This window comes from Wyeomyia smithii, chromosome 1 (assembly GCF_029784165.1).
Source record: "Wyeomyia smithii strain HCP4-BCI-WySm-NY-G18 chromosome 1, ASM2978416v1, whole genome shotgun sequence".
NCBI classification, from domain to species: domain Eukaryota; kingdom Metazoa; phylum Arthropoda; class Insecta; order Diptera; family Culicidae; genus Wyeomyia; species Wyeomyia smithii.
The window spans coordinates 37,769,809-37,783,930 of record NC_073694.1 but is presented as its reverse complement, the minus strand read 5'-3'; the positions used below and the strand labels follow the sequence as shown (position 1 = coordinate 37,783,930).

At 43.9% G+C, this 14,122-nt stretch overlaps 2 protein-coding genes across 2 annotated transcripts in view; both read right to left on the bottom strand.

Moving 5' to 3' along the window:
- LOC129716702 (uncharacterized) overlaps window positions 1–14,122 on the bottom strand; it is a 125,971-nt gene that overhangs the window by 107,953 nt on the left and 3,896 nt on the right. The window lies entirely within an intron of this gene.
- Window positions 2,002–11,621, bottom strand: LOC129716700 (uncharacterized). Its single transcript, XM_055666534.1, has 3 exons — window positions 9,606–11,621; window positions 3,023–9,561; window positions 2,002–2,969 (listed from the first exon to the last, which is right to left on the bottom strand). The coding sequence occupies exons 1-2, from the start codon at window positions 11,619–11,621 to the stop codon at window positions 6,301–6,303; spliced, it is 5,277 nt and encodes a 1,758-aa protein (XP_055522509.1). The 3' UTR covers window positions 2,002–2,969; window positions 3,023–6,300.

Sequence of the window (14,122 nt, the reverse complement as noted above, 5' to 3'; positions counted from 1 at the left end):
ACATTGGCGTGGTCAAAATCAAAATCGAAGGGGGGGTATTTCGGGAAATTGCAAATTAAATTTTGAATCGAAAAAAATGCAAAGTTGGCAACACTGCAGGAAATAATTGACCACGTAGGTCGATTCTACGTCTCAAACCCTTCAAAATGATATGTCAATATCACCTGTAGCTCTTCAGGGTCCCGAGATATTTACAAAATAAAAAAGGTGTTTTGCTAAATTCGCAAAAAGTGGAGGCAGTCCCATTGGCCGAGGGGTCCACCAATCGGTACAATACTTTGTACTTATAAGTTCCGGCCCAAAATACATCGATTCACGAATTTTGGTCGAAATCGGAGATGGTCGATGCATTTCCTCGGACACTTAACATGGAATGACCCATATGGTGTTCACAACTACGGCGCTTGCATGAATTCTGAGAGCATGCTGTCAATCTCAAAGGCTATAAAGAGCCAGCAAAAATTGCATTATGTACAAAGTTTGACCATTTTTCTGCTCGAGCAGCTGTCAAAAAACCAGATCATGAGGCGGAATTGGTAATGCATTTTTCTAATGTTTGCTCATAACTTTAATAGAAAACGCTCTATAACAAAAATCGTCTATTTAATAAATACGGTTTTACAAGACATCAATATTTGGTAACGATAAAGAATTGGGGAGTGATATTTATTTACGTAGAAGTGTAGTGTTTAAGAAAGATCTATAGTGGTGTATAAGCGAAACAGAACGAGGAACGAAATCATGTTCAATTTCAAATGCTTATTACTCGATCAGTTTGCAACCTGATGCCCTACATTTTTGCAACAAACGATTTGGAAATTGTCATTGAATTGTTTTGAAATTTGTCAAGTCTTGTTGAAACGCTGATTTCGACTAATCAGAGTTGAGCTGCATTTTCATTATTGCTTTCCGCAGCACAATCGACATAATATTATATCGAATAAACGGGCATCTTGCGAAACTTAGGAAATGATAAATTTGAAAAAAGTGATACCTTTTACAACATAAGTCTAAAATAAGCATCGCGAAGTGATATTGAAGATGCAACTCCTTTGACAAAAAATTTAACCCAAAGGATTACATGTCAGTGCGGATGTTATACGTGGTCTGATCATGACGCATTGATGTGTCGAGTAAATTTAATTTACAACTGCATTAGTCGGCTTTTTTACACATATTTTAAAAATATTTGTGATTTTTTCTTGAATCGCATATTAAACCCCTTACAGATACGCAGTTCACCACAGCTCGATAACACTGTACATAAACAGCGGTATTTACAAAACGAATTCGTTTCCAAACGAAGGTTTGGCGTGTTCTACTGAAAATGCTAAAACCGGTGCAGAAAATGTATTATACTTCATCCATATTGATGCGACGTCTTATGACAGATGGTTAATTCGACTTCACAGCAGCATTTTAAACTTAATTTTCATGTTCGCCAGTAGTCAAAATCAGCAAAAAATTTTAGTGTCTCCCAACCGCACAGCTGCAATATGCAACACACAATAGCGTAATAAACTGTTACTTGGCTGAGAGTGCGCTGTATCTTCTGTTAGCTGCTTCCATCCGACAAAAGAAGAATTTGGTTGTCTTTAAATGAGATTTGTTTTGTTTCGTATATTCGGAATAGAAGCATTGTGCGTCTTGTGAAACTAGGAAACTTATAACTTGAAAACAAAAAGGGGGAGCCACTTACAACAAGAGTTTTAACTAAACATTGTGAACAAAAAGCAACCTTGTGATTGGTTGGCCGCCGCTTTTGCTTTGAATTTTTAGGTTGTTTCAGTCACTCTTGAATTATTACATTCAAGCAATGTAGATGTAGATCTCTCTCATTCACCCTAATACAAGTAATATAATGCTTGCAAACGATTTTGATTAACGATGTGGGAGTATATATGGTTTCAATCTCTCTTCGCTCTGATAAATAAAAAAACACAGAAATAGATGCATATTTTATTTCCAATATTGGAATGTGAAAATAAATAAATGCTGTAGCGGGCCTGAAAGCCACACTCCCAAAATCTGCGGTTCCGTTCCCCGTATCTTCAAGCAAGTGGCTTAAGCGCCACCTCAGAGAGGACCACTTGCCTGTCTTGGCTTGCCCGGCCAGAAACTCCGCCTCAGGGCGGGTCAGGGTAATAAACTGAGGGAAAACGAAAAGGCAGATGCACTTCACTAAGGTACTCAGTCTCATGCGTTTCAATACCGCAGAAATTCGCGAAAATAATCCTAAAGCCTCAAACACCGAACTCGTGATTCTCCTCACTGGACCAATTCTGAGCAATCAGATTGCTGCCCAGTTTAGCGTAACCAGAGTGCGGGGACTGTTTTCCCAGGCAGTCCACCTGGAGTACCAAAACAAACAAACTAGAACGAGCGCGAGACGTGAGACACCTTAGAATACCTAAATCATCAAAACATCACTTCAACAACGGGGAAACGCACTATATTACTTTTACAATTATATTTACAAGCATGCTTCGTTTTACTAACTAAATTTTGGCCATCTACAACTAGCTCACTAACCTATAGTGTGCGTGGGTGGAGTGTCTAATGGCTACGCCATAAAGCTTCTCTCAAGGTGGGGGTCTTGGCTTAACTGGTTTATATCAACCTGCGCAGGGATTTTTATGGTTCGTACTCACTCGATCGGCGGCTACTACCTCTCCTTTCTACTTATTCAGCATCCGACAGCAATCGGTTCAATCTGCAATCACCGCCCCATCCAGGTACGGTCGTGGTTTCTGCAATGGCGTCGATAACTGCTACAGCACGCGCCGATCAGTCCGATCAGCGAATCAGCATAGGCCGCCTAAGTGTGCGGCGGCTGGCGGAACGGGCCTTGTCCTGGCTGACGGTGGGTCCCAGAAGTGTGCGGTAGGAGGGTGGATGTACTTTGCTGGCGGTGGGTTTTATGGCTTCGCCAAGCGCTTTTAAATAAAACGTAAAAAGCCGTCGAACGGCTGTTCGACGCGGTTAGGTTACACAGTTACCGCCAAACCCAGACAAACTTTACCTTTTGTTTTCACCACACTTGCTGGCAAAGTCTCCACTAAATTTATAGCTACTCCTAACATGCGCTAATCCTATCAAAGAAACAAAATTTAAAACAACTAGCTAATCTAAGACAACCTCACGCTAACACAAACCTCGAACAAAATCGCGAACAACACAAAAACACACACTCTGGCTTCTTTCGCCGTTCGATTATAAATGATCGAAGCGAGATTGGTTTGCCCCTCAGATCAAACGAGACATTTGGTTTGAAACCGGAAATTTTACAACGAACTTCCACGGCAAATTCAAACCCGAGTTTATATCTCCCTTTCCCATTAGATTCATGCATCTAACCATTTCATTTCTCGAGTTTAATGACCTGCGCTGGCTGGGATTTTACCAATAAGAACAAGCAAGTAAGTCGCAGATTCGTGCTTGAGATTTTGGGTTGCGTCACCGCGAATGAGAGGCTAAAGGAAGAGCAAATATTCAAACGGCTAACTCGTACGCAAGGTGTAATTGCGCCTGGTTAGCCAACTAACCATGATCTTTATAGTAGATCAGCTATAAATTCGAAAATTGACAAAGAATAATTATGCAAATTTAATTCACCAACATGATTGCTACATAACACCCCGGTCTGTTTTACGAAAATTTGATTGTAGAAGTACAATCAAATTTTCGTAACTGCAAACCTGACAGAAACAAATTACCAAATGAGAAAATTTTGGAAGAAAATTATGTGCAGAATATTTACAAAAAGCAATCATAACTTAAGCTACTATTTACAATATTTACAAAATGTTAGGTTCACCAAGAAATTCAAACTATGGGCGTGTAACGTTCCTTCGGTACTGTACGGTGATTCAATTAAATTTCCCAAATAGATTATTCCCAAATACGGCATCGCTTTATTTTTTTAAAACGAGCTTCCAATATTCCAAGGCAATTTTACTAGAGGACCGCTCCAATCACTATGTTGGAAAGGCACCCCCAGCAAAACTCCCATGCTATTTACTTTTCGAGAGAATTTCCTTCTTTGGAAACTTCTCTCTATTAGGCAAACGCATTATCCCCAAATTAAAAATTCCCCAGCAGTAACTCTAACGACGACTCTTCGTCTAGTGAGAAATCTGCCACATAAATATTCATAAATACCCCAAACAATTAAAGCAATAAATTGGCACATTCACATACAGGACTACTCCAACACTACGGTTGGAAAGGTATCCTACATAAATCTACCTTCTGTTTACGTCAAAGACACCCCAGGACACACCTGAACACGAATCTTTGCCCACAACGCAATAACCCACATTAATTTACCCAGCAGTAACTCATACACCGAAATTATTGGTCACAGAGAAAACTGCCACTGCAATTCGCATAAATACTCAACATACAATGGTTATGCTTCTACACCGGACTACATCCGACAACATGAAACATTAACCGACATAAATAACTCCAAACACATTTTACGAAATGTTTCTAACATCGAACATAATCGACCAGAACGAAACAGACGAAAAATGATTAAACACCCTGTGCTATAAAAAGCTCCGCACTAAATTACGCACACATATGAACACCCGTACAGCAGCGATAGAAACGTCAAACGTAAAGTAAACAGTGATTAAGAAGAGTGTGTTTTGTGCTACAGGATAGTAAATCGGAAAAAACAGGTAAGAAAAATGATAATTTTATATAATTTATACGGAAGTTCACTACAAGAGAACTCCCATATAAAATTATGTTTTGTAGAGCCATATCACCGCCCCCATCGGCACCCGACGGACGGACTAGACTACCCGGGTACGAGTAGGGTCTGGAGGAAAATATTGAGGTAGAACCGGACATCGAGGGAAAAAGTGAACAGGAAAGATGACTTCCAATTACAGGTAAGATTTCGAACATAAACTAATATTTTTAAAATTTTAGGATAGCCGGAGAACTGGAATGAAATTTTGCACCGAAGGACGGCTGCAGCGGCTTGCTAGCAGGACGGCAGCGAGCCATAAAATTTTTCAACTATAAATTTACCAAGATATAAATTTTTCAACCAGACAAAAATTTCAGAAACTAACAATATTTTTAAGCAAACCATGTTAACTAACATAAATAATTAACTAACTAAACAAATGAATAAATAACAGATAGAGAAAATAAATAAATTAACCCTAATTCAGCAACCATATAAACATCTAAATAAATATTTACTTATATTCTAAATATAAAGAAATAAATAAATAACATGCAATTAAATCTACTATTTACAAATTAAACTGACCATACTAACTCAAAATAATAAATTTAAGTAGCAGGACAATTTAAAAATATACATAGCGTTAGGTACTAACTTACACCTAAGACTCGATGTAGTTGCACACACTAACATTACTGACGCCGAAAGGGAAATTTTACATTCGCCTCGTTTTTTCCTTGCCCTTAATTTTGTCTAACGTCTTATAGAAGTTTTTCCTGGTCAAACGAAGAAACTCTCCTTGTTTGATGCTAACCCTCACCAAGAATTCGTTGTCTGTGGACGATTCTTGATGAAATATTTCGCATCATTAGCTCAGAACAATTTCTTCGTTCAAACTTGCCATTTTCTTGTTTCAACACATTTCGTAAAGTTCCTCGAGCGTTTCAGCATCAAGGATCCCCCAGTAAATAGATGTTTTTGTGAGGGCCGCACTAATGTGCGCTTCCTTACGAAATGGCAGAACAGTGTTTCTGCACCAGAGCTTTCGCATCATGGCTCAGTTGTCTCGACTCAATTGAGCGATACATAGCTTGAAAATGTTTGAAGAATTTCAACAAAATGAGGTTGAGAATTGGAACAAATTGTTACCATTCTACACAATCTTAAAATTTTAGTGCGGCGAGTATTAGTAGAACTGAGTCATTACTCGACCACGGCGAAATCATCGCTTTGGGCTCACTTTTAATTCGTGTTTCCACTACTTTCGACAGGTCATTGCCCAGCTCCTTCTTAAACTTCATGCTCTATTCTACGAGGCCAATACTCTTAAGGCCGCTTTGATTGTGCAGATTCAGCAACTTGCCCAATGACCATTGAGAAAGCGGAAAGAAATTCGGTCCCTCACTTATTTTAAAATTAAAAAAAAAGTTACTCCGTAGAGCTACATAGCTTTGAAAAACAAAATTTTATTCTTGTCACTCCGTAGAGATGCATAGCTTAGAAAAAAAAAAATCAATTTCATATTGTCACTCCTTAGAGTTACATAGCTGGAAAAAAAATTATCAACATTTTGCAACGGTGGAAACGTTAGACTAAGGACGAGACAATTTTTTAAGAAATTTACAATTGTAAATTCCCAGTCTTCGCCCTTCTAAATCGTCAAGATCGTAGCAATGTGCCCCTACAACCCTCCTTACCACCGCTGGAATGTACTTCGGTGCCAGCTTGGCGCAAAACCCTTTCCCTTTGTCCGACTGCTCCGTATTCTTTTTGAGCACCTGCTCACCGACCGAGTAGGTAGGACAGTTCGCATTGGAGCGCAGGTTGTAGTACGAGGAGTGCTTTTCATAAGCGGTTTTTAAATTTTTCCGCACATCTTCTAACATCTTTTCCCTCTCCTCGTCTACAATCTTGTCGTTACTCGGAGTTGGAGCGTCGCGCAGATGCCGATATTCCCGGCCGTCGGATACCATGTTCCGACCAAACATGACAAAGTAAGGAGTGTAGTGGGTGGCTTCGTGGACAGAGTTTCTCACCGCGTTGGCGATCTGTTGCAGGTTATTCGCCCATTCTTTGTGATCCTTCTTGATGCAAGCCCGAATAGCAGTCGTTATCACCCTGTTAACCCTTTCCGTGTCATTCACCTGGGGGTGGTAATTGGGCGTTCTCCAGTGTGTGACATGGTAACGGGCCAACAGATCGTTGAATAACGAAGAGGTGAACTGGGATCCATTGTCCGAGAGGATCACTTCCGGCACTCCAAACAGCAGGAACAGAGAATTCTCCACGAAGCTGACTAACGATTCAGCTGTTGCTTGTCGGAAGGGCTGCACGATCACGAATTTGGAAAATAGGTCCGTTACCACCAGAAGGCACGTATTTCGATTTTTGCCCGAAGTTGGCAGAGGGCCGACATAATCCATCGCGAGAAATTGCCACGGGTACTGAGCGATCTTCTTCTGATTGGCCATGGGAGGTGTCGTGTTCTGGTTCGAAGCTTTGCTCATCTGACACGTTAAGCAGGTTTGACAGATTCGCTTCACTTCACTGCTCATGTATGGCCAATAGAATCGTTCCCTCACAGCATTCAATGTCTTCTCGAAGCCCAAATGTGCACGTTCGTGAACCGTACGTACAATCTCGGGTCTCTCCGCTTTTGCTGGATACCGTTTCCACTGGAATCGCGGGTCCTCAACTCTTCCGTCCACCTTCACGAACTTCCAGATTTCCCCGTTGACAACACGAAAGTCTGGGTACTTGGCTGGCTCTTGCTGGATTTTATCGGCCAGATCTTGTTGTTCGACATCTACCGCCTGTACAGAAATAGTTTCGACGGACCGGGACAAACAATCCGCCAGGATATTGCTCTTGCCCTTTCTGTACTCCAGCTCGATGTCGTACGACTGGATTTTTAGAGCCCAACGAAGCAGTTTCGCATTGCCAGATTCAACCCCAATCGAAAACAGCCACAACAAACTTCGAGCATCGGTGACCACCTTAAAACGGGTCCCTTCAACAAAGTGGCGGAAATGTTCGATCGCCAAGAGCACTCCCAAACATTCCTTCTCGACACTCGCATATTTCCTTTGGGTACTACTCAACTTTTTGCTGAAGTAGGCCACGACTTTCGGCACGTTGTTGTGGTGTTGGATTAACGCTGCCCCAACAGCATTATCCGAAGCATCGGACTCGATCGAGAACGGAAGCGAAAAATCTGGATTCCCCAGAATCGGTGCTGAAACTAACGCAGCTTTTAGCTCCCCGAAGGCGGCTTCAGCTGCCTCAGTCCAGACAAACTTCGCTCTCGATTTTTTTAGAAGATCGGATATCGGCGCCACGATCCGACTGTATTCTCGGATGAAACGTTGGTAGAATCCGGCTAATCCCAACAGGCGACGAATGTCCTTCACATTTCGGGGTCGAGCGTAGTTCAGAATCGGGGCGATTCGACTATTGTCTATGGCTACGCCTTCTTCGGTAAGTAAGTAGCCTAAATATGTAACCTGCTTGCGACAGAAGCGGCTTTTGTCGAGCGAGATGGTGAGGTTGGCTTTAGCTAGGCGTTCCGCCACGATCCGCAGAAGCCGGACGTGCTCCTCAAACGTCTTCGTAGCGATGACGATATCGTCTAGGTAGACGAAGACGTTTGGCTCTAGGTCGAAGCCTATCACACGGTCCATGAGGCGACACATCGTGAAGGGCGCATTAGTTAACCCAAACGGACAGACTTTGAAGCGGAACAATCCTTGTGAGGTCCTGAAAGCGGTATAATCCCGACATTCCTCCTTCAAAGGAATTTGGAAATACGCATCTTTCAGGTCCACAACGGAATAATACTTGGCCTTACCAAGCCGGTGGAATATTCCTCCCATGTTGCGCATGGGATAGGAATCTTTCTTGGTCCAAGCATTGATCCGCCGCGAGTCTAAACACACTCTTAATTTCCCATTCGTTTTGCGAACAGGAACCAGAGCACTTGCCCACTCGCTAGTGCATTCTTCGATGGCATCCATCCGTTTGTACCTCTCTAATTCTGCTTCCATCTCCGCCTGTACTGCAGGCGAACATCGGTACAACGGTTGCCGACACGGTTTTGCCTCCTCTCTAAGCACGATTTCGTGTTGCAGCAGCGATGTTCTCCCCAGTCTCTTTTCGGTCGTACAAGGGAACGTCTTGACGACTTTTACCAAACTTATCCGCTCCTCTACCGTCAGATCATGTTCGGTTTCAACTGTTTCAGGGGTTGTTTTTGATGGCTCTGGTAATTCCAAAGCCGGAATATCCAGCGTCTCATCTGGCCCCATTGGTTTTAAAACCGGTAGTGTGGTAATCGATTTTACCCCCGCCGGTACAAAGTCTTCGCCGCAGTGGGCTCGTGTAGCCGACTCGATAGCGGTTATCCGCTCAAAACCGTTCTCTCCCTGAATCATCGGCTGAATACCGAACTGTCTCCAGAAGTCGTAACCAAGAATAAGTTGCTGGGAAACCTGAGGAACTACTAGAGTGGGAAGTACCTTCGTAACTCCTCGGAAGCGTACAGGCAACTGCACGTACCCCAGACTTTCATGGACGGTCTTATCTGCAGTTACGATCTTCAGAGGGCTTGGTTGAAGGATTAATCCGTTTCGCTCGGCAAGGTCAGGAATGTTAGTCACACTGACACTCGCTCCGGAGTCCAACAGTGCATCATACTCTTCGTCGAAGATCCGCACAGTAATGTGCGGACATAGAGTTGTCTGAACCCGCACTTCGCACACCTCCTGAAACGGATCTAAGTAAACGTCATTGGGAACATCTCTCTCAATCGGAATGCGGTTGCTCCCATTCTGGCATTCCCGATTTAGTTTCCCGACCTTTCGTTTGCAACTCGCGGGTGGCTGTCACAGTTACTGGACACCTTCCCGGGATTCCCACAAATATAGCAGAAAACTCGTTTTTCCTCGGAACAGTGTCTCCAGACATGCCCCTTCTTACGACAGTTCCAGCACAACGGGCCCAAGCGCTCCGTTTCGTGTGTTGGTCGCTGCCGCACTTGTCTGGTTTCCACTGAAAGGTTGGCTGACTCTACCGGTTTTCTTCGCTGCTCACCTTTCCGCCCAATGAAATTGACTTCTTCCGCTTCCGAATACGACTCGTCGCTGCTCCGGTTCTCCACTTCGATCTGATGGACTCGATTGGGGGGTCGAGCTGGTCCATCCCTATACTGTCGAAAAGTGGGATCGTAGGCATCGATGCGATATGCGTAGTACTCGAGCTTTCGCAAATCTCGAACCGTTTTACAGGCCAATTTCGATTGGTAATGCGGTCGCATATTGTCCCAGATCACCTCGAAGAGGCGGTGCTGGTCCAACGGTGTGGTTAACAATTTGTTGAGTCGCTCGATCTCCATCTTAAACGAAAGAAAGGTTTCATTCCGATGCTGTTTCCGTTCGTAAATGCGCTGCCGATTTCCTTGGTCCTTATTGGGGTTACCGTACATGTACCGTATCCTTTCTTCAAAGTCCTCCCAAGTGAGAAACTCGTCAGAATAGCATAGGTACCAGTCATAAGCTTCCCCTCTAAGGATCGTATGGATTCGTTGCAGAAGTACATCGTCCGCAATGCGATCCATATGCGCTAAGCGACGGATTTTGTGGAGAAAATCTTCTAATGGCCGTTGCCGACTATCGCCACTGAAGGTCAAATGCCACTTTTCCATTCGGCGGTCAGCGTTTTGAATTTCGGCGTCGCTAATTCGCCGCTCCCTTCGGCTATCTCGCCTGCGATGCGGACTGAACACGTTATCATCCGCGAGAGAGCTGTCGTCGTCGCTAGAATCCCAGCGTTCACGCTCGACTCTGGGGCGATGATCCCTGCGTCCACTATCTGGATCTGGCGAAAACCGGTTCCGGTCCCTCCGGTCTGCCCCGGTATCGCCTCTCTGACGACTACTGGCAACACGATCGTGTCTGGAGCGATGCTCCCTACGTTCACGATCTGGATCCGGTGAATATCGGTCCCGATTCCGCCGGTCTACCCCGATATCACCTCCCTGACGATCCCGCGATAAGTCGCGTCGAACACGCTCAGGTTCACAACGGTCCCATCGGTTTTTCTCGCGTTGTTCCGCCCACGGATTGTTGAGGTCTAGAGGAAAAATCATCGAATGCCGTTCCCGTGGCTTCTCTCTCGCTTTTTGGAATTTTGTCGGACCACCCTCTGAGGCTATCCGCTCGACGCGCGGGGGTGCATTCTGGCGTGAACCTTCCATCCGTGCCTTCGCCAATTCCCTTTCCAAACTCGCAATGCGCTCCAGGAGTGCCTGGTCCTTGGACTGTTTTGGAGTTACGGCTGGATCCCGATTCCCTGGAAGTTGCTTCGGGTATGCACCACTCGAAGGATCACGTCTCAAGGCTTCGCCGATTCCGCGTTGTAACTCCTCCAACGAATAACCACCTACTGCACCTCCGTTTGCGTCATCCAACTCCGTCGACAAGTTTCGGCGCGCATCTAACGCTTTTGTCCTACCCTGTTTCTCGTCGGTAACCTTTTTCCCATTAGCTCTGTTCAAAACCTCCCGAATGGAGCCACACAATTCCCGTCGCATTTTCTCCGAGCGAGCATCGGGTGCTTGGCTTCTAGCCGCTCGCATAGCGTAGTGGATCAACCGGGACATGACCCGATCATCCACGCCGCGACCCAATTTCTTCTCCAAATCATAGACCTTACCCGCGATATAGTCAAACTCCTGCTCGATGGTGTAGGGCGACGGGTAGTCTCGCTTTTCGCGGATATCGTCGTGGAAGAGATTCCGCAGAAGGCGATATTTAGCCTCTGGCTCAGTAGCCATATCATTTGTCTTACCGCGGATTAATAGTTCGTAATCAACCTCTTCGTTAGTGAGGTGATCAGCGTGTGGAAATCTGTACGACATCGCGACAGTATCCATTAAAATCAGAAAACAATAAATTATAGAAAAAAAATTATATGACAATAGAATTTACCAAGATTTGAATAGTAAATAAGATAATATTAAAATAATATGGTACCAAATAATTATGCAAATATAGCACTCACACTTCCCAATAATCAATATTTATTTTGTATATAATATGTTTAATTTAGAAAATAATTCTTGAAGAAATAGGACGAATACACCATAAGAATTTATATAACTACCCAAGACAGCGCAAATAAATATTTCAAAAGAAAATGTGAACCTTATCTATTTTCCAAAGAAATCCTCCTAAATGCTAAAAGGTAACTAAGTTTTCCCAAAACGTGGCCCCACGTTGGGCGCCAAAATGTAGCGGGCCTGAAAGCCACACTCCCAAAATCTGCGGTTCCGTTCCCCGTATCTTCAAGCAAGTGGCTTAAGCGCCACCTCAGAGAGGACCACTTGCCTGTCTTGGCTTGCCCGGCCAGAAACTCCGCCTCAGGGCGGGTCAGGGTAATAAACTGAGGGAAAACGAAAAGGCAGATGCACTTCACTAAGGTACTCAGTCTCATGCGTTTCAATACCGCAGAAATTCGCGAAAATAATCCTAAAGCCTCAAACACCGAACTCGTGATTCTCCTCACTGGACCAATTCTGAGCAATCAGATTGCTGCCCAGTTTAGCGTAACCAGAGTGCGGGGACTGTTTTCCCAGGCAGTCCACCTGGAGTACCAAAACAAACAAACTAGAACGAGCGCGAGACGTGAGACACCTTAGAATACCTAAATCATCAAAACATCACTTCAACAACGGGGAAACGCACTATATTACTTTTACAATTATATTTACAAGCATGCTTCGTTTTACTAACTAAATTTTGGCCATCTACAACTAGCTCACTAACCTATAGTGTGCGTGGGTGGAGTGTCTAATGGCTACGCCATAAAGCTTCTCTCAAGGTGGGGGTCTTGGCTTAACTGGTTTATATCAACCTGCGCAGGGATTTTTATGGTTCGTACTCACTCGATCGGCGGCTACTACCTCTCCTTTCTACTTATTCAGCATCCGACAGCAATCGGTTCAATCTGCAATCACCGCCCCATCCAGGTACGGTCGTGGTTTCTGCAATGGCGTCGATAACTGCTACAGCACGCGCCGATCAGTCCGATCAGCGAATCAGCATAGGCCGCCTAAGTGTGCGGCGGCTGGCGGAACGGGCCTTGTCCTGGCTGACGGTGGGTCCCAGAAGTGTGCGGTAGGAGGGTGGATGTACTTTGCTGGCGGTGGGTTTTATGGCTTCGCCAAGCGCTTTTAAATAAAACGTAAAAAGCCGTCGAACGGCTGTTCGACGCGGTTAGGTTACACAGTTACCGCCAAACCCAGACAAACTTTACCTTTTGTTTTCACCACACTTGCTGGCAAAGTCTCCACTAAATTTATAGCTACTCCTAACATGCGCTAATCCTATCAAAGAAACAAAATTTAAAACAACTAGCTAATCTAAGACAACCTCACGCTAACACAAACCTCGAACAAAATCGCGAACAACACAAAAACACACACTCTGGCTTCTTTCGCCGTTCGATTATAAATGATCGAAGCGAGATTGGTTTGCCCCTCAGATCAAACGAGACATTTGGTTTGAAACCGGAAATTTTACAACGAACTTCCACGGCAAATTCAAACCCGAGTTTATATCTCCCTTTCCCATTAGATTCATGCATCTAACCATTTCATTTCTCGAGTTTAATGACCTGCGCTGGCTGGGATTTTACCAATAAGAACAAGCAAGTAAGTCGCAGATTCGTGCTTGAGATTTTGGGTTGCGTCACCGCGAATGAGAGGCTAAAGGAAGAGCAAATATTCAAACGGCTAACTCGTACGCAAGGTGTAATTGCGCCTGGTTAGCCAACTAACCATGATCTTTATAGTAGATCAGCTATAAATTCGAAAATTGACAAAGAATAATTATGCAAATTTAATTCACCAACATGATTGCTACAATGCAGTGTATTCAAATGTAAATTTCTAAATTTGGTTCCCCATAGTCGATCTCTCTCTCTCTGTGTGTGTGCAAATTTGAGCACATCAGAAATTCAACTTCTTTATAATACATATTCATCAACCATCCGACAATGAGCAGTCTGAATCTGTTTTCTTCGTTCGTCGTAAAGTAAAGTCACATTAAATTACATCGTTACGTCATACTGACTGAGATTACTTTTCGACCCAATAGAAGAAAACAGAAAAAAACATTGCGAAAACCTATCAGAAAACAGCAGTATCCAATTCCAGCCGGTGTAAGAGCATTCGATTAAATACACTCTGGTAGAAACTTTTGCGCAACTATAGGCGATCATCAATCTTTGCTCTTGATGCTGTGTATAGTACTACTGTACACTTTCATCACATCATCCCAACCGACAAGCGCCCAGTTTGAACGGCAAATTTCAGTCGGCTGGAAATAATGTGGGAATATTTGCTCACTGCGGCTGCTA